At 33.7% G+C, this 25,046-nt stretch overlaps 1 protein-coding gene across 2 annotated transcripts in view; it reads right to left on the bottom strand.

Moving 5' to 3' along the window:
* Positions 1-25,046, bottom strand: part of lrfn5a (leucine rich repeat and fibronectin type III domain containing 5a) — a 116,645-nt gene that overhangs the window by 5,681 nt on the left and 85,918 nt on the right. The window contains exons 2-3 of one of the 2 annotated variants that reach the window (XR_012393253.1): positions 10,179-12,094; positions 9,770-9,813 (exon numbers count right to left, since the gene is read on the bottom strand). Coding sequence is in view for 1 of the 2 variants with exons in the window: in XM_001921639.9 (XP_001921674.1) it covers positions 10,687-12,074 (1,388 nt within the window). In the remaining variant the exon portion in view is untranslated. Of the gene's footprint in view, positions 1-9,769; positions 9,814-10,178; positions 12,095-25,046 lie in introns of those variants that run through there. The other variant, XM_001921639.9, reaches the window with a different exon arrangement.

Raw genomic sequence — 25,046 nt, 5'->3', positions numbered from 1 at the left:
TAATAATAATAACAACAATGTAATGTAATGTAATGATAATTTAATAATAATAAGAAAATAATAATAATAATTGAATATTAATAAAGCAACAAAAGAAAATAATAATAACTATGAAAAAAATGAAGATAATAATAATTAAGTAATATTAATAAAAATAAAAATTAAATAATAATCATAATATTAATTACAATTATTATCATCATCATTATTAATAATAAATTGTTTTAAGTTGAATAAAGCTAAAGTGCATGCTACAGGACTTTTTTCTAGTGATTATTTTCTTTAAAAAATTTTAAGAGATTAAAATTGTAAAAATTAGGGTTTTAAAAATACTTTGTTACATTATTTATGAATTTATTTTAGTGTCAATTATATGTAATATATTTAGCCTTTCCCTCAATCTAACATACTTTTGGCAACTGATTTTTAATAAACATGGTATATATGCCTATACTGTCAAACCATTGGAGCATGAAACATTCATCACACATCACAAGAAAATGAAATATAAATGAAAATCAATTTACGTTGTTTGAAATATTTTATGTTAATATCAATGCTATTTTTGATGCTGTTTATAAGAAATGCGTAGATTAGATTCCAATAATTGGTCATTCTTAAAAATTGTGTACAAAGAAACAAAAATATATAGTTTTTTTTTTGTATAGCTCATGTATAAGCAAAAAAGGTTATGCAAAGTAATATCATGGTAAAAAAAAAAAAAAAAAAGCTAATTTATTTGTTCACAATCATTTGTTAAGTTAATTAGGTACAATGTGGTTAAAAAACAAACTAATCCAATATTTACTCCTCAGAAAAATGACCTATTTTAAAACATTTAAAAGCAATTTAAAATATCTTACAGAAAAAAAGTCAAATATAGGTGGTAAAATTTACTGCATTAACATAGCGCCGATTATTATTGCATGTACATGATTGATCATTATGGTGTCTTATTTATTCATTTTCCTTTGGCTTAGTCTCTATTTATAGATTTCTATCCAAACATATTTATTTACACACTCATACACTACAGCCAATTTAGTTTATTCAATTCACCTATAGCGGATGTCTTTGGACTGTGGGGGAAACCGGAGCACCGGGAGGAATCCCACACCAACACGGGGAGAACATGTAAACTCCACACAGAAATAACAAGTGGCCCTGCCGGGACTTGAACCAGCGACCTTCTTGCTGTGAGGAGACAATGCTAACCACTAAGCCACCTGTTATCTTATATAATTAAAATAATAATATTAATTTAAAAAAATTATTCATCTGTTAAGTGACATTTCTTCGCCTTACACAAGATTACTTAAGATAGCAAAACCCAATCAATTTTCCACTGGACATTTGGTGTAACTATGAAACATATTGTATTATGAAATCATGAAGAGCATTTCATATCAACTTAAAGTAGAGTAATAGCCGAAAGGTTTCAGAGCAACAAGAATCAAGGTAACAGCCATCATCATTGTGCCCATGACCGAGACACTTAACCCCGGGCTTGGCAGGGGATTGTCTCTCTTATAAGTTCATGGCACTAATCCGCGGCTTTATCACAGAAACAAATTCCAATAGCCCTGTTTTTGTGGCGAAAATTCAATTATGGTCCATGTTTCACAGCGACCGGCCTCTTGCTAAATGTGTTAACTGAGAAGGGAGCACTTGATAACAACAGGGGGTATCAGCCAGATGCTTCTCTAGTAACAAAAAAAAAAAAGGTCGAGATGTATCTGTGGTCCTTCTGTATGCCTCATTCTCTTTTTCTTTTTTTTTTTTTTGTGAAAAGAGCTTCCCACACAATGTGGTCGGTACACAAAATGACGAGGTAATGGCTCAGCTTCTGCAGTGTTTCCCATTGAGCACTCATGGCCAGTGTGTGTATGTGTGTGTTATTGTAATTAGCAGACTGTGGCTCATTTACAGCAGCCCATTGAGATAAAGTAAGCCAAAAAAAAAAAATAAGAATCTCTTTTTGATTCCCCCGAGCGAGTCTGTAAAGAATGTAATAATGAGAATGTATTAATGAGTACAGAGTATGTGAAAGGAAATACTGTTGGAGATAGCACTGACACAGATTGGGAGACATGTACATTGGTTTCTGAATATTATCAGTGCAGTAAACTGTAGTCGTTATTTAATTGCATGCTTTAACACACTCTAGGTGACCAGTCTCCCACAACCTCTTTAAATCACCAATCCAGATTGGCTAAGGCTGGTTTAAGATGCATCTTTCAGCAGGATTAACTGCAATTAAGAACAACAAACTAAAAAGCACTTTGTGAACTATTCAAGTATTGATCAGTTAATCAAATAGTCCCACTCCACACTCACATTGGTTGATTATTATGAGGATGCTGAAAGAGGATAGTTCACCCAAGTTTTTCTACTTTTTTATATATACATAATTATATTTAGGATTTTTTCACCTTTAATTGGGATGGTATAGTGGAGGTTATAGACAGGAAAGTATGGGGAGCAAAGAGCAGGGAAGGGCTGGTAAAGGACTGCGAGCTGGGAATCGCGGAGCTATATGTCAGCATACTTAACCACTAGGCTATTGGCACCAACAAAATCTACTTCCACTTGTTTTAAATTGTTCCACTGTTGTCAGCAAGTTACTGCAACTGCACCTTTACAGTAACATAAATGTGTTTTACAGTAGCTGGGCGCTGCCGCAATTTCATTTTACTGTAAAATAGCATTACCACAACTTCTATTTTTGGTAAAATGCCTTTTACTACATTTTAATTTTGTATTTGTAGTATAACAACTTTTACAGTACTTTTACTGTAATTTATTTACATTCTACTTGAGCTGCACGATTCTGGCTAAAATGAGAATGACAATTTTTTTTGTGCTTAAAGATCACGATTTTCTCTTGATTCTGTAGATGTAAAATAAAGCTTAATATGAGATTTTAGTTTTTTTCTCAAACATATGGTCAAACAAAAATATTAATATTATGTGTCAGTCTACTGGTTTCTAAAAATAATTCTTTTTTACTAAAATTTACAAAAATTTACTAAAATTCTGATGTTGAATTATGTTTGAGATATATTCTTGCAATTTGTCATTGAGAACAATATTAGACCATTTAATTCACTGGTAAAATCAACATTATATAGGCTAGAGTAGTTATACTGACACTGTGAACATTTATTTTTATGCACAACTGTGTGTTCACTATGAAAAAAAAATGTATCAAATGCTTGTCGTTATCATAACTTTAAAATGCGATATGATTATGTAAATGATGTGCACGCTTTCGGTAACATTTTCACTGCTAAGTGCTATTCATACTTCGTGCGTGGCTCTCAAACGATCACTCTGTGCCACAAATTGAATATTATTTACAACTTTATTCGCTGTTACTAACAGCATATGCAGGTTCTGTTCACTAAAGTAGACTCGCGCGCGTCTATCATTAAGTAGGGCGCGCGCCCGCACAGTCAGCAGCTCAAGTCACGTGTGTTTTCCCGGCCGCGAATACAGCATTATATGAAGACAAAAATATTATAATTATAATATTATATTATAATATATAATTTTTAGGTGAATTATACCTTATAAATACAATATGTGACTCTTTTAACATCATTTGCAGGTGTCCATGTCGCTAAGCAACGTGTGTGAAACAATGAAAAGACTCGTACAGCCGCCTTTGCTTCTCTCCTGAACTTGAAAATATGATTGACAGAATCGTATAAATGCTGAATTAAGATCATCCAGGGGGTCGAATCGAGATCGCGATCTTTTTTCGATTATCTGTGCAGCTCTACATTGTACACTAGCAGTATGCGTCACGGTGGCTCAGTGGTTAGCACTGTCGCCTCACAGCAAGGAGGTCGCTGGTTCCTGAATGAGCCACTTGGCATTTCTGTGAAGAGTTTGCACGTTCTCTGCGTGTTGGTGTGAGTTTCCTCCGGGTGCTCACATGCAATATTTGGTGTAGTTTGGCAGAGAACTATGGCTCTGTGTAGTAAACACTGCTCTATACACACACATGCTGGAGATTCATTGCTGATTACAGAGCCGGCTTTATTGAAAAAGCACACAACAATCACACGACTTTTCATTCAGATCAAGTTATATATAAATGACTTAACACAATAATTCATGAATTACTTTCGCCAGTTGTACCACTTAAAATGTATGGTGCAGAAGTGAAAAAAAAATACATAATTATTGTAATTTGTAAAGAATTTAGCAAAAAGAAAGCTGCTTTTTTGCAATTTCCTTGTTTTCTGAAGTAAAGCTTGTAAAATTAAATCAGCTGCCAACAGTACAGTAAATGTTTTCCTTTTGCTTTAGTAATTAAGCTAAGAACAATTCATACAATTATATATACTGAATATATACAGTTCCATTATTAGCTGCCTTTTTATTTTTCCCCCAATTTCAGTTTAACGGTAAGAACATTTCTTGAACACATTTCTAAACATAATAGTTTTAATAACTTGTTTCCTTAAAAAAGTAAATCCAATGAATTTAGTAAAATATTTTATTTTAGTTTTTTGGAAAATTTTGTAAATCCAATGAATATTTTCAAATATAAAGAATGATTGATATCTGCAAAAAAATCATATTGGCAAATCCCTATTGACATTTTCTTCTGTTAAACACATAAGAAGGTATTCAGAAGAAAATTAGTCGACTGTACCCTTGGTAACTTTGGTATTTCTTTTGTATTCAAAGGCTACCATCAACTGTCTGTTTATTAGTATTCTTCAAAATATCATAACTCATGTTTTGAACAGCCTGAACTTTCCTAAATTGTAAGCACGTGTTCATTTTTGGGTGAACTACTGATTTAAATGAGTACAGCAAAGTTTTGTAATGGTATGTTTATATATGTAGGGTTGGACGATTTGCCCTAAAATCAAAATCTCAAAAAAAATTTAACATTTTAACTCGATTACAATTATTTATTTATTTATTTTTTGGTCCTCATCGTTCACTGATAAGTTTTGTACAGTGAATATACTCACATATTACAAGTCAGAGATTTTTAAATGAAGAGTGCATTACTGATTTTTAAAAAATTAAAGGAAACACACACTACCTATATCTGTGATTATTTATTGTACATCAACGTTGAACAACTGAAATTAAAATGCCTAAAATGCAATGTCACTTTTTTCTTATAAAAAAGTGAAAATAAATTACTTGATAAACAAAATAAATTATTTTATTTATAAAATAAAAATAATATATATGTAATTTTCATATTAAAAATCGAAAATAAGCAGTCTTTCTTCTAAATAAAATAACTTCTGTTTATCCTGTAAATAATATTTTAAACCGTGCATTTCTTGCATCTTCTGTAAACAAATTCATTTTATTGTAATAGAAAATATGCCGTCTCAAGGCATCTCAGGCGCAGCTTACAATCATCGGCAATTTAGTGCAAACCTGTGACGTGTAGTTACATTTTTTGAAAGGTGCGCAGGTATGCAACCAAGCGAAGGCTGCACAGGACCATAACCATGCGATCGACACATAAGTAAAAAATCAAACTTAACAGAGCGGGGTCACATGACTCCAAACACAGTAGGAAACTAATTGAAAAAACTGACCTGGAAAAATTGGATCGATTATAGATTCTGAATGTTGATTTCGATTACTTTTCGATTAATCACCCAGCCCCATGTATATACTTTTTGGTAAATCAGCCTACAAATGTTTTCCTTGTAGACATCTCCTCACAACAATAGAAAAAGCATTTTTAGACTGACAGAATACGGATTAACATAAAGCAATACAAACAATACCATAATAAATCACAGTCACAATAGGAATAAAACACAGTACAGTCTAGTACACAAACAATCCCAGCATTATTCATTTAAGAGAAAATTAGAAATGGATTTCTAGCATTTCACAAAAAGCACAGCATTGATCCATCCATTAGAACAACATAAACTGGTGATGGATTTTTCTGCTAATGTACTGAATAAGATCTTTTTTTTTCACTTTGCTGTTGTTCAAAGGTCCAAAGTCGGCTCATTTGTGCGTCTAGACTGATTTTTGGGGTAGCTCTCTGCTTGCCAGTTCAACTGTGTTAGACAGATTTTTAAAGTCAATCTAGAATCTACAAATCTATTATTTTAAAGAGCGTACGTATGTATCTGACAATTTCCCACGTACACATTTTAAGAAATGAATGGGGTCTCAAATTACTTAATTTTCCAATTAAATCTACTCAAGTGGAAATTTAAATAGTAAAAAGTTTCAAAAGTCTGAGGGTGCTTTCACACTTGATTCAATTGTTTGGTCCGATTCCAAGTTCGATTGTGTTTACACTGTCTTTTTTCCTTCTGAACCCCGAAACACTTGCAACATCAAGCTGCTGATGTGTGTACAGCTGTTTCTAGGTGATGGACAGCCACAAAAGCGAAGGCAGCAAAATAGAAAGACATACGCACATCGTGCTTGTTCTGATTTCACTGAATCTTTTGGTTTTGCTAACACAGAGAGCCACTTGTATCTATCTGTCACAAAATTCTTAAAAACGTTCAGAACATCACACAATGTCTGCAGAATTCATTTTTGGAAAGACGAGCAGACATTATCACTGTGTTCGCACGGGGTCAGTCCCGATTGTCACCAAGGTAATATCAGGTGATACACAGACATACACATATGAATGCACATTATGAAAACTTAAGTTTGTTCAACAGTTAGTGGTTCACTTTTATTAGTTGGTACGACACTATTAATATCAGAAGTGAACTGTATCAGAGTTTATGCAAACTGTCCTCCAGACCACCATCTGAGTTCAGAAGACATTATTCACATTAGCTAAACATACTGAACTTTAACATCAAGCGAACACGAATGTGGACCAAAAGTGCAAGTGTGAAAGCACCTTGAAAGGAGAGTTTGTAAGATGGTGTAAATAGTATTTATTAATAGTGGTTATTTAGTTTTACAATACTTTTATATATATATATATATATATATATATATATATATATATATATATATATATATATATATATATATATATATATATATATATATATATATAATGTGACATAAATAAATTCTAAACTAACTTTAATTTTACTCCTTTGTTTTAAGTTTTAAATAAGTTGTCCTTGTTCGACCAATCATCATTATTAGCTTTCCTGTAAATTATGTTTTTGGAGATTTAATTAGCTAAGCCAAAGCAAAACGAACTAATTTGTCTTTAAAAAATACATGAAGGTGATTAAGATTTACAAAAAATGATTTGTTTTTAATAGATAATACTGTGTGCTTAAGTACAGCTGGCTAATGATAGATCTGTAATCTGTATGAAAAGGGTTTACTGCATTTAAACTGCTGGCATTGCTGGACAATCTGGCAAGAGAGTGGCATATGTTTGGCGAGAGTGATGAAAAGCTGTAAAACAAAGATTGTGCAGAAAGACTTCATATAATGATGGTTTTGGGGGTTTTGTGCAAATGACTAACCTTTTGCCAGCAGTTGTTAATTCAAATTCACTAAATTTGCTAATATATAAATGATGTTAAAAAATAAATGATAGGCATATGCACATGTTAAAAATTAGGTTCCAAGGATAGGCCTGTCAAGGTATGTAATTTTTGTTGTTCAATATATCAATAAAAAATTAAGCAATAAGTGATGTCATTGTCATTTTAAGACATTTTATGCCACTAAATATAGAGATTAAATAATACAACATCATAGTGAAGCAAATATCTTTAAATACTTAAGGGACAAAAACACTTCATTCCTAAGGTTAGTTATATTTTGTAATATGATGTTCAAAAAGTGAAGCTTTGCAGAATGTAAATGTACCTTTAATGGTTTTAACTGAGGGTGTGACACTTGCTCCATGAGACGAGACAAAACACAAGATTTGGTTCACGAGAACAAGACGAGATGAGATTTTTACACTAATTTTTAACTTAAATTTTATTTTATCTTCAATGATTAAATATATGAAAGGAAAATAGTTTTTTATTCAACTGGGAAAAAAAAAAATCACAAATTGAAAAACTATTCGGGTGCTTTTTTAAATTCAACTCTTTAATGAATGTCATTTTACTTCTATTTTGATCAATTATATGCCATAAAAGACATAACATGTGAATGGAAAATAGTCTTTTTAAATTTGAAATCATTTTAAATATTAGCTGAATATTTGCTGATATATGAATTTAAAATTAATTTTTATTTAACCAAAAAAATATCAATAAAATTTATAAAAAATAAAAATCACAAAATGCTAAACTATTTAGTTGTTTAAAAAAATTGTAATGAAGGTAATTTTATTTGTATTAATTTGTGTTTACGACGATTCTGACTATCAGCATATCTAAAGTGCTATTCCATTAAACCATGGTTAATGTGTGTGGCTGCAGTTGTAGCCTCTGTTGGATGCATCAGTAGCTGAACTCCGATAACAAAAAAAGGAGTTATGTCACACCCGCCTGTCCAACTGATTGACATGCAACTCCGAGGCCACCCTGGGTTGCCAGGTTTGTGCAAAGCACTTGAATTGCGGTTCAAATTCTGTCTCCAGTCTTCAATGCTAATTGCAGCCACAAGCTCCATCATAACATCAAAACACACGAGACAACTTTTCACCTCGATGAGAAATCTCATCAGGATTTAATCTTGAATTTTAATGTTATTTGTGAGCTACTGGCTTATACCCGCTAGTTAAGATATTGGCTGTTTATTAGTATATATCAAGTATGATTTTAATTTACACCCCAAATCCTATCCAATACCTAAACACATCTACTACCTTACTAACTATTAATAAGCAGCAAATTTGTAGTTTATTGAGCGAAAAGTCTTAATTGATAGTTTATTAAAAGCAAGAATTGTACCTTAAAATAAAGTACACATGTATTAAAAATCAGGCTGAGATTTTATTTGTGAGAACGAGACCCAAGGAAAGGCCTGTCATGGTTTGTCATTTTTGTTGTACAATACTGTAAAATGTCACAAAATTATAACAATAAGTGATATAATTGTCATTGTAAAACCATTTTCTGCCACTGAATATAATGATTGAATAATACAGCATAAGAGTAATGCAAATATCTATAAAAGCATTTCATTCTTAAGGTTAGCTACATTCTGTAATTTCATGTTCAAAAAGTAAAGCTTTGACAGCAGTCATGCAGAATGTAAATATTCTTGCCTTGGCTTATAGCTGCTTATTATTAAGATATTGGTTGTTTATTATTAGTATATATATGAAGTATGATTTTACCCAATACCTAAACCAAATGTCATTACTAACAGTTAACAAGCATACAATTAGAAGTATATTGAGCTAAAAGACTTCATTAATGGTTTATTAATAACAGGATTTGCACCCTAAAATAAAGTGTCTCCCAGAAAGTGTTTCTCATTTGTGCAACTTCTTCCCAACTGTCAGTAGTTTTCAGGGAAATGTGAAAACTCAACTTTTCTTCATCTGTCAGTAAGCATTGTTTCTTAAAAAGTGATCTGAGCTCTCTTACACTTTCAACAGAGATTAGAGATGACAGAGGCTGCGCAAAGCTAAAATGTTGCTAACATTCATTTTTTCCGTAAGCATGATGGGTGCTTTATATTGTCTCACCAAAAATTATTGAGGTCATGTCCATGTATTGTGTGATATAAGGATTATTGCGACAGGTCTACCATTAGGAATAACAACACAAATTCAAAACTCACTTATTCTTAGTATTTAATATTTAAGTATTTAAAAATCCGCATAAACCAGAAGCCGAAACAGTTTTTTTTTTTTTTTTTTGCATTGTGATGCAGTTCTTAGAGCAGTAGTCTCAATCTTAATTCCTGGAGGGCCACATCTCTGCATAGTTTAGCTCCAACCACCTCCAACTCACACCTGCTCAATAGTCTCTAGTAGTCTTGAACACCTTGATAAGTTGGATCAGCTGTGTTTGATTAAAGTCGGAGCAAAACTATGAAGAGCTGCGGCCCTCCAGGAATCAAGTTTGAGAACTAAGTCCAAGAGAAATTCAATATTAAATGAGGAAACAGTGAGCGTGGCTTGTTTTTTCTACTGCAAGCTGATTGGATGTAGTAAAGTAGCCAGTTCATTAAGTAAAATCAGGAAAAGGCTTTCGGAAGAGTTATTACAGCCTAACAGACTCCACCTCCTTGACATTTTTGTTTGATGTTAAAATAGATATGAGAACCTTGGATAAAAATATCACGGTTTCACGGTATTGTGATTATTGCTCTAAAATAAACTCTTTTTAAATGTTTGGGTAAAAAAACTTTGATCGCAATATATTTTATTCTGTGATATTTTGGAACAGTAAACATGTCAGGCTAAATAATTTAAATAAATCATTGACTTCTGCTGTCTTCATTACTTAAAAAACACAGATTTCTTTGCAATTTAAAATGGCATCTTTGGATATCTTTTCTGCTGGAGATACTGTTGTCTTAAAAAATGTTTATAAAAAACCCTACACATACCTTAGGAATGGTATTACAAAAAAATTTGGTGGTTTTAAAACCTTGACTTTTCCAAACCATGGTATACCTTGAAAAGTTACCATCCCATGTCTTGATTATTCACCACAAAACAAGCAATATGAGTTTAAAAAATCATATGGTTTGATTTCTTTTGTACGTTAAGGTGGATTTAACCTACAAGCAAGAATGACGGAATAAAAAAAAAAAGTGAGCATTTCTTACCTGTAAACAAGAGAGTCATCGTAGGTTCCATTGTACTGAATCTGAAACATGCGTATTCCAGGTATATTCCTCTGAAAGTTGAACTTGATGAGTGCCGTGGAGGAAGTGGCTTCTGCCATAACCACTCTCTTATCGGAGCTGGTCTTGGTGTCACCGGTGTGGTTGCCACCGTTTGCTCCTGCCCTTGTAGAAGTGGAGATATCAGAAGAGCCCGGGTCCGGCTCCTGGATGTTATTTGTGCTGTTGCTGATGTGTGGAAGCTTAATGATGACCAGCTCTATGGTCTGATGAGCCTCCCCTGCAGGATTGGAGGAGATGCAGGTGAAAGAGCCTGTGTCTTTTACTGTGCTTATCAGGATGTCCAGCGTGCCGTTGTTGTAAACCAGCGTGCGTGACGTGTTCGAGACTAACTTTCCCTCGGGAGATATCCAATGTATGGCAGGTTCGGGATCTCCCCTGGCTTTGCACTTTAATGCCACTCGTTGGCCCTCCAGAACCCTCATTTCGTGAGAGTGCCTGGTAATGAGGGGCGGCTCACAGAGGAACTCCTCCTCGGGGATGGACCAGAAATAGCGTCCAGAGAGGTGCAAAGGTGTGGCGCAGGTCTCCAAGTCGTCCTCGCGATTGAGCCGCCGAAGCCACAGTAGCTCGCAGTTGCAATGTAAAGGATTGCCTCCGAAGCTTAGCGCAAAAGAAGAGGGATTCATAATGCCGGATGTTGCCAGAACCTGTGCTCGTTGGAAAAGAGGGTCCGGTGGGAGCTTCTGGAGCTTGTTGGAGGTCACGTCCAAGCGATTGAGCTTCTGTAGGAGGGAGAACGTCCCCTCAGGAATGTATTCAATCATATTGTGGTCCAGACTGAGAGTGTGTAGGCTGGTCATCCTTTGAATGGCCTCCCAGGGGATGGTCTCGAGGTTGTTGTAGGATAAATCCAGCTCTTCGAGGGCTAGTAGGTCATTAAAGGCTCCCATGTGGATGAGGGTCAGTTGGTTGTTGTTCAGGATTAGATGATGCAGCTTGGACATGCCACTGAAAGTGTCGTTGGCTATTCGCGTCAAGCGGTTGTGGTCTAGATGCAAGGCTCGTAGGTTTTCCAGGTCTGCGAATGCATGTGGAGTGATGTAGCTTATTGTATTCCTGGATAACGTAAGATCCACCAGCTTGGTCATGTTGGCCAAGTCTTTCCGTTTGACGCTGGTGACAAAATTATCAGCTAGCCGGAGCTCCACGGTGTGCCTGTCGATGTTAGGGGGGACGAAGAGCAGCCCTTTTTTGGCACAGAGTGTTGCGAGGTTGGGGGAAAGAACCTGACAGACGCAGCGCTTTGGACAGATCTGGGCCTTCACTGCCATTCCGATAACCAACAAGCAGACGAGCAGTTTTTCCATTGTAATTCAGGTTTTTACACCTGGGGAGAGAAAAGAGGGGAGAGAAAAAAAGACAAAGGGTGTGATTAATAAGCTACTGTGGTTTTGAACTGCAATTTTAAGCAAAGCAGGCCTTTATTCAGTTAGAGCATAATTGCATTTGTAGATGTTTATCAAACACCAGTGCTTAGCGCAGCCAGAATGCATGTGATAACAGCAGGCCATTGGTTATCCTGCAGTTATTTCAGGAAGTGCGATAAACAGTTCATCTTGCACAAACAAAACCCCATGTCAGATGTAAGAAATCAGCATTTTGTATCACAGCGGCAGCAAAAAAGAAACTCATAAAGCAATTCCAAAACAAGGGAGTCACTAAAATAGTCAACATTTCTTTGTGAGATCATTCTGGGCCATGTTAATAAAAAAAGCTTTCACCCCATAGTGAGGAAAATGCTATTACTGTATATATTATGGTTTACCCAATCAAATGTTTGTGTCCAAATCAGATCTAATATTACGCATTGGTGTAACGATATTCAAAACGAACTGATAACCTATGGTACAAACTGCAATACTCCCATATTTAATCAAGGTACCCTGCACCCTCCACCAAGCCTCCTTACTGAGCCCCCACATACCAGCCTACCTACCACCCTACCTTGGCCCTTACCCATCATAGCCACCCAATCACCCTCATCCACTGAATTAGCTGTATCACTGTCTCCCCCCTCCATCTGAACAATGGTGGTAGTGAGGAGAGACCCCCTCGTACTATTGTAATGCGCTATGGGTGTCTGGCCATACACAATAATGAGCTATATAAATGCACATTAGATTACATTACATCACTTTATCCTCTAACCCCAAAGAGCAATGATATAGCAAAGGGAGAAAATATTTAATTAGATAAATAAGACAAAAATATGTGTATTAATTGGACATATGGGCCTTGGTGAAGGATACCGGATGATCCAGATAACCCAATCAGCCCTAGTTTTTAAAAGTCTGCATTTTAAAACATAACCACAGAGTTATTAAGCTAAAATGGTTTTGCTGCCTTTCCAAAAGTCTCTGTTTTTGAGTGTAATAAGCGAAATAGTTATGCTATAGATACTAGTATATCTGCAGATATGAGATTTTGATCTAATACTTGATTTTCCTATTAACTAGGTTATTAAGGTTATTGTCAGTCCAAAATGTTCTTTGAAGTTCTTAATATTGTTTTATAAAATAAAAAATAAAAATCTTACAGGATATATGTCTGCATTTAATATTTAGCTTTTGGTGCAATATCAGACTGAAATTAGTGGTACTTAATGAAAATCTACAACATTGCAAAAATGCTGGCATTGCATACATTACACATTCCTTATGGACCACATTCATAAAAGTATGACCACATAGAGCAGCTAGTTCAGCTCTGCAATCCTGTCACAAACTGCACCTTCCTTTACAACAGGTGTGATAGAATTAATTAGCTGACTCTTATAGAGCCAATTTAGTCTCAAAAATAACAAGTTCAAAACGCAATTCATAAATACACATATCTAATTTGTAAGTTTAAAACATGATTCATAAATACACAAATGTATTTCATAAGTTTAAAACGCAATTCATAAATACACAAATCTAATTCGTAAGTTCAAAACACGATTTATAAATACACAAATGTAATTCATAAGTTTAAAACACGATTCATAAATACACAAATCTAATTCGTAAGTTCAAAACACGATCCATAAATACACAAATCTAATTCGTAAGTTCAAAACGCAATTCATAAATACACAAATCTAATTCGTAAGTTTAAAACACGATTTATAAATACACAAATGTAATTCATAAGTTTAAAACACGATTCATAAATACACAAATCTAATTCGTAAGTTCAAAACACGATTCATAAATACACAAATCTAATTCGTAAGTTTAAAACACGATTTATAAATAAACAAATCTAATTCGTAAGTTTAAAACACGATTTATAAATAAACAAATGTAATTCATAAGTTTAAAACACGATTTATAAATACACAAATCTAATCCGTAAGTTCAAAACACGATTCATAAATACACAAAACCAGTTCATCTGGCAAAAATATCTATGATTTTTACTTGTGTATTTACAAATTGTGCTTTGAATTTACAAACTGAATTTTTAAAATCTTGTGCTGTGCGTGTATGAACATTATTTTGTAAATGTGCTATTTTTAAGACTGATCTTGGACTTTACACACAACAAGCTACATATTAGTATATACATACCGATTTAGATGTTTTAATATAACATATATTAACACCACACAAAAAAACAAATATATAAAAATACCACCACTTGCCCATAAATAAGTAACTTCATGAAAAAAAAAAAAGGTCTGAAGTAGCTAGTAATAAGTGTGCATGGCAACACTGCTGAAAATAGATCGATGCAGTCTTTAAAGGAGTGTGGGTTATTTCAGGCAAAACACATGGATAACAAACGTCACGCAAACAATATGCTATTTTAACCCTTCAGTTTATTAGCAGCACATTAGGTACATTAACTCATTTAAAGCTAGTATGCTTTATCCATTGATTCCAGGGCTTTTATCGCAACATCATCCTTGTCTCCTTTCCTTACACTTCTTCTCTGCAAGGTGTGACTCACTCTTTCTTTTTTCCTACTGTAAAGTCCTTCACTCTCCATTAGAACTGTGTGGGTGAACAGAAGAGCTGTTTTATAATGACCGCGAGTGTGAACACCAATGCGTTTGCAAGACCCTGACCCAGAGGGGGCAACTGTATTATATTTAATTATATAATTACGCTGAGCTGAGTATGTAATGACACAATACGAGGTCTAACAACTCTGCACTTACGGAGAGCACTGCATTAAAAACAGCCATCATTAAATGGCAACAGAAGCTGACATCAGACTATGAAATCACTGTTTGCACATTAGACCTGAAATTACCCGGAGAAGAATGATCACTTACTGATTATGCAATCCAGCTGATGGGCTTAAAGGGACAGTTCACTCCATAGTGAGAGTTTGTTTACTTACTCCCAGAGCCGTTTTTTCGAAGTTGATATTTAGCCACACCATATTGGGCTTTCGTAACAATTTTTTTTTTACGAGGAGAGTCATTAGCCCAACTTTCAACCTCCAACCTGGAAGAACTGTGGGGAAAACAGGAGCACCCACACAGAAATGCCAACTGACCCAGCCAAGAATCAAACCAACGACCTTCTTACTGTGAGGTGACAGCGCTACCCACTGCGCCACCGTGCCCCCCCATATTGAGAGCTTACTAGCATTTATTTACCCTCACATTGTTCCTAACCTGATATTTTCTGAACTCAATTGTGGAAGATCATTGAATGTTCATATTTATACACTCGTATTGCTATCTTTATGGGGACATCCCCCAGATGTAATGACTTTTTACTGTACAAAGTCTATGACTGTGCACCTATACTCTGAATGATTTGGATTTTTACATTTTGATATTTATTCATGAGCCATTCTCCTCATGGAGACCAAATATGTAAAAAAAAAAAAAAAAAAAAAAAAAAAATATATATATATATATATATATATATATATATATATATATATATATATATATATATATATATATATATATATATATATATATAATATTTCTTTAAATACAAATGACAATTTAAAAAAATTGTGATGTAAAAAAATTTGGATATATATATATATATATATATATATATATATATATATATATATATATATATATACAAATTTATTTACATCACAATTTTTTTTAATTGTCATTTTTATTTAAAGAAATGTTATGCTGAAGTTATGTTTGGGTTCATTCATTCATTCATTTTCTTGTCGGCTTAATCCCTTTATTAATCCGGGGTCGCCACAGCGGAATGAACCGCCAACTTATTCAGCACATTTTTACGCAGTGGATGCCCTTCCAGCCACAACCCATCTCTGGGAAACATACACATTTACACACACACACTCATACACTACGGACAATTTAGCCTACCCAATTCACCTGTACCACAAGTCCTGGACACAAGTTCCATTTCCTATTGGGCCAGTAGAAAAAAATCCATAGCGTTGAACCCTGTACAGTATTTAAAATAACAAGTTCTCACATACAATTATATTAAATTATACTAAATTATGATATTAAAACCCTCTTACTTAAAAATATATAGCATCTAGCATTTTGTAAATTATTAAGATATAAAATAACAATTAAATAATTTCATTTTATTTATTTCAGTGAAAGAAAACAATTTTTAATTCTTCAAATTAACAATAATAACATTTAACATCCTGCCTTATACAGTATTTTGTCTTTCACATAAAAAGATAACATACATCTTTTAAAAAACTAAATTTTTGTCTATTTCTTTGTGTGAAAATGACAGAAAGATGACATTTGAGCACAGCTGGACTAGATAAAACACTCCCGTTTCACATGAACTGCTCATCCTGTGAAACGAGCGTCTTCAGCACACAGGAAACTCAGAAGTTCCCTAAACCCCTCTAAAATGCTGCCGCTCAGTCACACAGCAAATGCAAAGATCATGTTCTTTCGCACATTGCAAGTCTTCACTATTGATTTTCACTCCACTCTGCGGACGAGACCAAGGAGCGGGATTTGAACGAGCGAGAGAGAAAGGGAAGGGAAAAAAGGGAAAGAGCGAGAGATACAGAGAAATATGATGCCGTAATGGAGACTGATGTGTTGCGCATTCGAACAGTTGGGAGTAGTATGTGGAGTGTATGATTCATGATGACTCTTCTCTGGCGCAGTAAAGCATTATAGGCAGGTGCGCATTATATTTTGCCTCAAAATGCATTGAATAGCAAGCCACATAAAAGGAGGCTCAAATGTGTTCGAATCAAATCCAAATAATCACAAATGAATCAATTACATTTCTATGTTATATTTAAATTCAAACAGACATTAAATTTAAGATATTACATTTAAACAGACATTGTTTGATTAAATGTGAAAAGCATCAGAACATCCCAAAATGTAGATTTAAAAATTAACTGCTTTGATCCAAAATTGAATTTATAACACCTTTTTAGGGCTACCATGCTAAATATTATTTTGTCTATTTTTTTTTTTCAGAAATTGCATTTAAATTTGTGTTTACATATATTTACAGACCATTTATTGCAGCCAAAAACAGTTTGATTACCCGCATTCATCTAAATATTTTTTATGAACTACAAAGGAAAACATTATACAGGCTGAAATGACATGCATGTGAGTAAAGGCAAGTAAAAGTATGCTTTTTAATGAAGTAATCATCTAAAACATTTGTTAAATCTGACATTAGTTGAAGGTACATTTGTAATAATCGTTCTATAATAATTATTCTTTCCATTTGTTCAATTGATTGATTGATTGATCCATTAATTGGGGATGTATGATCAGGTTGTTTTGCCCTCGAGTCTGAATCATTTGATTGAGTATCTACCGATTCCGAAACCCAATCCGATACTTCTATAATATATAAAAAAATAACAAAGAAGAGCTAAGAAACAGATCCAGGATGTTCCTTATTTTTAATTTAATCCACCTTATTTTAACATTTAACAACTCCTTTAACAAACAGAGCACTTCTGTAAGGTTATAAATAACATAAATTCTTCACTTTTGGACTTTAGTGCAACAGTAAATATAAAAAAAATCTAATATAAAAATAGCACCTCAACTTAAAATACAGGCAAACCCACGTTTACATATTTCACAGTTTGCTATAGCAAAGTTGTCATCATCAACTTTATAATACCTCCAGACTGCAGACATACTTGCGCTTTTCGCTTCCTACTTTAACCAATAGCATCTCTGCAACAAAGTAATGTCATGCCACATGCGTTATTGTACTTGTGAAGTCAATAACTGTAGATGTATTCAAAAACAATGAGGATATATATATATATATATATATATATATATATATATATATATATATATATATATATATATATATATATATATATATATATATATTAGGGATGTAACAATATTGTAAATACCGTCATACCGCAATAGCAATTTCTTTCAATATTACTTTGGTTGTGACTCAATAAAATCATAGGTCTTTTGGTGAAAACTTTGCTGAGGCGAATGAAGCGAATGGGAGGTAGCGGAAACTACAATTCTCATCAGCCCAGGCATGGCCATCATCCTTTGCGGTCTGTTGTTGCTAGAGATCCAGTAAAAGTGAAAAGTTTGCTGAGGCGAATGGAGCGAATGGGAGGTAGCCGAAACTACAATTTTCATCAGCCCAGGCATGGCCATCATCCTTTGCAGTCTGTTGTTGCTACAGATCCAGTAATGCAGAAATGAAGGGTGCTGCTAGGAGCGGCAAAGAAAAAGAGCTAAAAATGGTCAAACCTAAAGCGGGTTTTAAATCAGATGTGTGGAAGCATTTCAGTTTCTCTCTAAAAAAAACAAGGAAGAAGAAAAGGTGACAGAAAAAAAGGGTATGCAGGCACTGCCAGACTGTGCTGAAATACAAGTTGGGGAATACGACTAAGATAATGGAGATTCTTTTAGTCAAGGGGACAGCAGAACACAGCACACTGCTCAGATTGATGGAGACATTGACTTGTACCACCAAGAGACCTCTATCTCACTCATGGCTTGTCCTTTCGAGTGGTGTTTTTTTTTTTTTTACATGGTTTAAAATTTTTTGGTATTAAAATTTTATAATTTAAGTTCCTGTTTGAAAGTTTACAGATAGATAATTTGTATGTCATTGATGTGTTCAGTGTCGAGGTAACCTGAACATTCTAGCACTTTTTTTTTTGAGTCTCTTCAATAGTTTTGTTTTTCCTTTAAATGATTCAATAAATACCGTATCGTGCTATTCATACCGAGGTATTACCGTATTGCGAAATTTTGATACCGTTACATCCCTAATATATATATATATATATTCGAGTCCTGATCTGGAGGTAACGTCCGATTCCGATAGAGTCTCATACTGCGTGATCAGGCCAGATTTCCGATCACATGACCGGATCTGGACATCCCTATCTTTAATAAAGTCAACAGATCTCTAAATAAATGCAGGGGAGAATTTTGCAATTTGGGCACCCTAGGCAACTCCAGCCATGTCACCCAAGTCTTAAAACGCACTCCTTTCTACACTGAAAAATAATTATTCAGCAAAATAGTTGCTGGGAACAGTTTATGGGAATTGAAATATAAACAAATGAAATTTAGTAATGTTTTACTTTATTTGTTTGTTTAAATTCAGCCCAAATAAATTGTTTACAAATCACTCAACTTATTTTTTAGTAAATCCAAGGAAATCATCTTTGAATCATTTCTTTCAGTGTACTTTTATTTTAATTTTTTTTAAATTTTGATTTTATTTTTTTAATATCAATCTTCTTTTATCTTCTATCCTTCACCTTTATGCAATCTCTACATTTTAAAGGATTAGTTTTCTTAAAATGAATTTACAACTAAAAATAATAAATATACTTTTATTTATTTATTTTTTATAAATTTGACTGGACTGCTCTGTGATTGGAGTGGTGGATATTTAATTTTATTATATTATTATTACAAAACATTACATTATTATAATAATATTATATTGTACTGTATATTAAATAATATTTAATTATGTAAAAAATGTTATATAACGATGTTATATAAAGTTTATAAGTATAATTTATACTTCTAGATATTTATTGGGGGCCTCAAGCGACCGCTTAACTGGCTTACTGGTTAAACCCACCCCGGTCCATTGAACCATCAGTTCACAGAATAAATGCAGATTCATTCATAAACAAAACACTGCTTATGGCAATTATGTTTATCATAAATAAACTGTGATGTTTTTATTTTTATTTTTTGCCCACAGCCTAATTAATATGTTTAATTTGACAGCCCTAATTGAAATATTTCGACTACATAATAAAGCAGTAAAACCCATTCTTGTGCTTTATGATCTAAAATTTGAATTGTGCTATGGCAGATTGTATAGGAACATCATTCAGCAAGTAGAGAAAGTGTTTGCTCAGATTATTCCCAACAGTTTTAACAGCAATTAACCAAGCAGCTGTTTACTTCATAAAGGAGACAATTCTGCCAGCTTTTACTGCATTACCAGTAACAGTGACAGTTTTGAGACAAATGCTGCTTAAACCTGGTACTTTGTGACAAATAACTGCATTTTATCCCTAAGACTATAGCTAAATGTTTGTTCGTGCTTCTGAGGTTTCGCGATGTTGTGAAACTTCTTTCATCACCCTTCTCTATCATTTATGCATGCAGATACGAGTATTAGCACATTAGCATTTCCTAGTTCTTCAAAAACTTAGAGCAAAACTACCGAACAATAGGGCTCATTAATTTGCATATTTCATGCTTCATTAGGGGCATTTAAAGTGATAAACAGAAAAACACAACCAGTCCTAAAAAACAACACACACAATAACATTTTCCTCCTCCTATCCAGTATGAACTAATGTCTTTCTTAACAGCGATTTACAAATGTGTAAAATTATTTGCAAAAATTACATTTAATTTACATTTCAATGTTTATGTAACTTGTTTCAAACTTGATCAACGGCATAAAAAAGAACGAAGACTTTAAAAAAAAAAAACTTGATAATTTAAAATATCATTGCCTATTTATTTATTTTATGAAATAAACAAGCACTTAATTTCTATTAAATTCAAAACATCTACATACAAGTAATGCATCTGTAAGAGGAATGCTTTGGAAATGACATGGTATTTTATTTATAGGCCAAAAAAGAAAAAATAAGCAGTATGTCCAATTTTTTTTCATTGTTACATTGTTGAAACATACCTAGATGAATTACTTCCACTGGTGAGATTCTGAAGAGTACATCCAAATAATACTCTTTTTTTTTTTTTTTTTTTGATGATGATGATGATGATGGTGATGATGATGATGATGATGATAATGATGATGAATGTGTAGAAATGCTCATTAATAACTTTGATGAGATGACACTGATATCATTAAACATTCATTGTGACTATATGAAATATCAGTGAAAAAAAAAAAAAAAGAGTAGTGACTAACTGGTAGTTGAAAGAAAATAATATGCTTGAGGTTGAGATGTGAAGAATTGAAACGCCATATAAAACTATAGAAAACTGTAATATTCCAAACAAGGATCTCAGGTATGTTGTTTGCAATTGTGATTGGGATAAAATTGTGCAACCTTTATGACACAACACAAGTCTGCTGCTTTAACAAAAACTAATGCAATTAGCAATTGGAAGTGCTATCTTGGATTGAATAGTTTTATTTATGATTCAAATGTTCTTGTTTTGAGCTCATGTGCGCCAGAGCATCAATTGTAATGAAAAATTTGAAAATAATTTAAATGTAAAGGTTGAAATAAAAAGAAGAACAACGACATTAAATTAAAGGTGCAGTAGGTGATCTGCCACTATGCTAAACTGTTAGCATAATATCTTTGAAACACAATCTCTCCCCTGCCGTCCAAAGCCACGCCTCCTGAAATCACAAACTCACACACCACAACATGACAGCAGACAACCCACAAGATCATTACATTTCTGCCTGGCGAATGACGTCAGTGATTGGCTGTCGGCATGCAGGAATTACACTTATTACTAAGCCATACTTACATTCTATTTCAGATTTAATATTCAGAGTAGAGGTACACAATAAAGGGAGAGTATCACAGGTTGTCATTGTTCAAAAATGAACCAATGTGAATATAAAACCAGCTTCACCTCAGTAAAGAAGGCTAGGCTAAATAGCGCTATTTACTTATGTTTTGTTGTTAAACTAAATAGAAATCTACATTATCAATGCTGTAAAAGGTCCCTTATGTAATTGAAAAGTCACATTAATCTTTCGCCGGAAGATTTCAGTGGCTAAACATTCATAACCAATTCATAAAAACAACACAATCTAGATCAGCTTTGCGTGACTAAGATAGTTTTAAAACAAAACATTACCGGTCTAAAAGAAACCCTACAGCCATAGTGTCATCCATCCTCCAGCGTGCAAAAGTAACTTCATTACTGTTTCAGGATTTAAAAAAGTTTTGATTCAGCATTTGGTCTTACCATGAATGTGATTGTCTCGAATGGTGGATATGTGTGAACAAAGATGCGCTGTTGTACAAATCAACATTTGTTGGCATACAGTTTGGGCTATGTATCAAAATTATTGGAATTGTCAGCCCGACAATATTTAATTGGATGAACATTTTTTAGTTTTATGCCTTGTTTCTGAAGACAATCCCCTACTGCACCTTTAACCACAATGCAGCATGCAAAGATGTAAGGTTTTCAGCATCTAAGACTTGACTAAAATCCTGAAATATTTAGCTGACTAAAACTTGACTTGAGGGGAAAAGCAGCTGAATGTTAACTATAAATGATAAAAAAATAATAAATAAAATAAAATGGACATTTGACAAAGGAGGATTAAAGCTAAAGTTTTTAAAGTTTTTGTAAATGACACTGAGGGTGCTTTCACATCTAGACATTTGTTTCAGAACAAAGTTAACGCGGCTCGTTTGGGATACTTTATGTGAATCCAGCAATCGCTCTCGGATCCACGCCAAATTAATCGGTCCGAGATCGCCTGAATGAGGTGGTCTTAGTTTAATTGAAATGAACTCTGGAGCGGATGTATAGAGAGAAAGCAAAACGATCTAACAAACTAACAAACCAGGCTATTTGACATATGTAACAGACATATATACGACTATATGAAGAGAGAATTATGAGAGAATTATGAGTAGGGCGGGATGTCATTCCAACCGGTAAATGTGCATTTCATGTTGAATACGAAAGTGAAAGCATGCTGAAATGTTAGAGTGTGCTGTTTATCCGTTAGGAAAATTGAAAGAAATTACCATCTGATAACTTCCATATTTTAGTTGTATAATTTTTTGTATTACGGCCGACGGGGCTTCACCATCAATGCTTGACAGAGGGCGTGTCTGAAGTTGGGGTTGACGCAATCATTAAAGCAGGGTCAGCCAATGAATTTAGTCAACAATCAGTTACTGTCTGAGCTGTTGTATTTTCATACAGCAATCTGATTAGCTGACGCTTCTATCAGCCCTTAAAAAGTTGAGAAAGTCACAACTTCTGCAGCGAGCAACACCACTGAAGCGGCGCCAATGGATACACAATGCAATTCGGCAATGCCTGACATCACCCATTCAAAGTAAATGGAAAGTGTTGACGCTGAAGCCATGTGTGAATGGCTGCAGTCTTGGTTCATCTGTTATTTCTCTCTAAAATTTAATCCTATAATCCATAATTCTAGCCAACGTTTTTTAATAGATTGATGGATTCGATAGATTTTTACAAAAATTGACAACTGAATGAGGCTATTCATGATAAAGTCATACCTCTATGATTTATATTTGGTGACAATGTCTGTGGATGTCATAATTAAAGTGCACATTTTCGCTTATGTCTTATTGCTCATAAATTAATAAATTAAATTACCGACATATGACAGCTGAGCGAATTCATGGGACTCTAGGAATTAACCCTAAAACTCTGACCAATGTGAGAAGGGTTTACTCGCAGGTGACTTGTTTTGGTGTGTTTAGTACAAACCGCAACAATAAGATTACTATACATTGTAACAAGTTTACCCGTTTCCGAAAAAAAAAATGGATCTACAGGTGGGAAAGCACCTTAATGCAACACATGATAATGAGACAGATGTAGTTCATCCAGATTACATTCATAGAACACATTTTTAAATCACATAGAACATATGTTTTTATTATTTCATTATAAAATACTTAGAGAACTTGATTTCATATGTGTAAACGGTGTTCTTATATGCACCGGCGACTCTTGTTTTGAAATTGACATGTGTCTTTGCATCTGGCTATAATCATAACACTACCATTGCTCTGCTGCAGCAAACAGTGTACATAATTTGCACTGTATACAAATGAACTGTATGTACAGAATACCCTGCAGACACATTACATCAGCAGCGTACTGAGTGGAATAAATTTCACATCCCACAATGCACCAGTGTAATGGATGAATCAGTTTTAATATCAGATGTGATGAATCTCGTTCCTGACTCATTATATCAGACTAGCAAATGTCAGGCAAAATGGAAATCAACTGTTTAGTATGTACATGATGAACTTACAAAACTTAATCACAACACATTAAAAGTATCATTACTTGCCTAAAAATGTAGTACTAGTAAAAGTATCTGTTATAAATATTACTCAAAGTATGAGTAAAAAGTAGACATTAAAAGTAATCAAGAGTAATGATTAGCATTATGCTATAAAAAGTTAGTTTAACAAATAATTTGTGAATGTGTGTAAACGTAACATTCTGTAGTGCATTTAGTCATTGCTCTGGCACACAACGTCATAGGATGCTAATATTAGGTTAGATCTAGGTTGGCTGTCAGATGACCAAAATTCAATGTCTAGCCAGCGTCTAAGGACAGCGTTATTTTAATGTCCAATAATGACATTGATATTTGGTTGATTTTAGGTTGTGTTAAAAAGTGACCAAAATCTAATGTCGAGCCATCATTTTGAAACAACGTCATATTGAAGTCAAATACTGACATTTATTTGTATGGCAACCAAATCCAACATCTGATAGACGTCATAGTGGTAATGTCCACACAACGCCAAGCTGTAACATTATTAGATGTTGATATTTGGTTGATTTTAGGTTGGACGTTTTGTAATTTCCATAGACAAGAAAAAATAACATAGTGACTAAAAGTTAAAGAAAAGTAGTGGAGTAAAAGTACCAATGCAGCACTAAAAATGTACTTAAGGAAAAGTAAAAGTAAGCATTTTTAAAACTACTTAGTAAATTACAATTCCTGAGAAAAACTACTCAATTACAGTAATTTGAGTATTTGTATTTTGTTCTTTTACACCACAGATTGTGTGGAATCCTACATTTTTCACAGTATATACTGTAAATGAAGATGTGCATAAAATGACACTCG

The sequence above is a fragment of the Danio rerio genome, chromosome 17 (assembly GCF_049306965.1).
Source record: "Danio rerio strain Tuebingen ecotype United States chromosome 17, GRCz12tu, whole genome shotgun sequence".
Taxonomy (NCBI): domain Eukaryota; kingdom Metazoa; phylum Chordata; class Actinopteri; order Cypriniformes; family Danionidae; genus Danio; species Danio rerio.
This window is presented reverse-complemented; position numbering and strand designations above follow the sequence as displayed.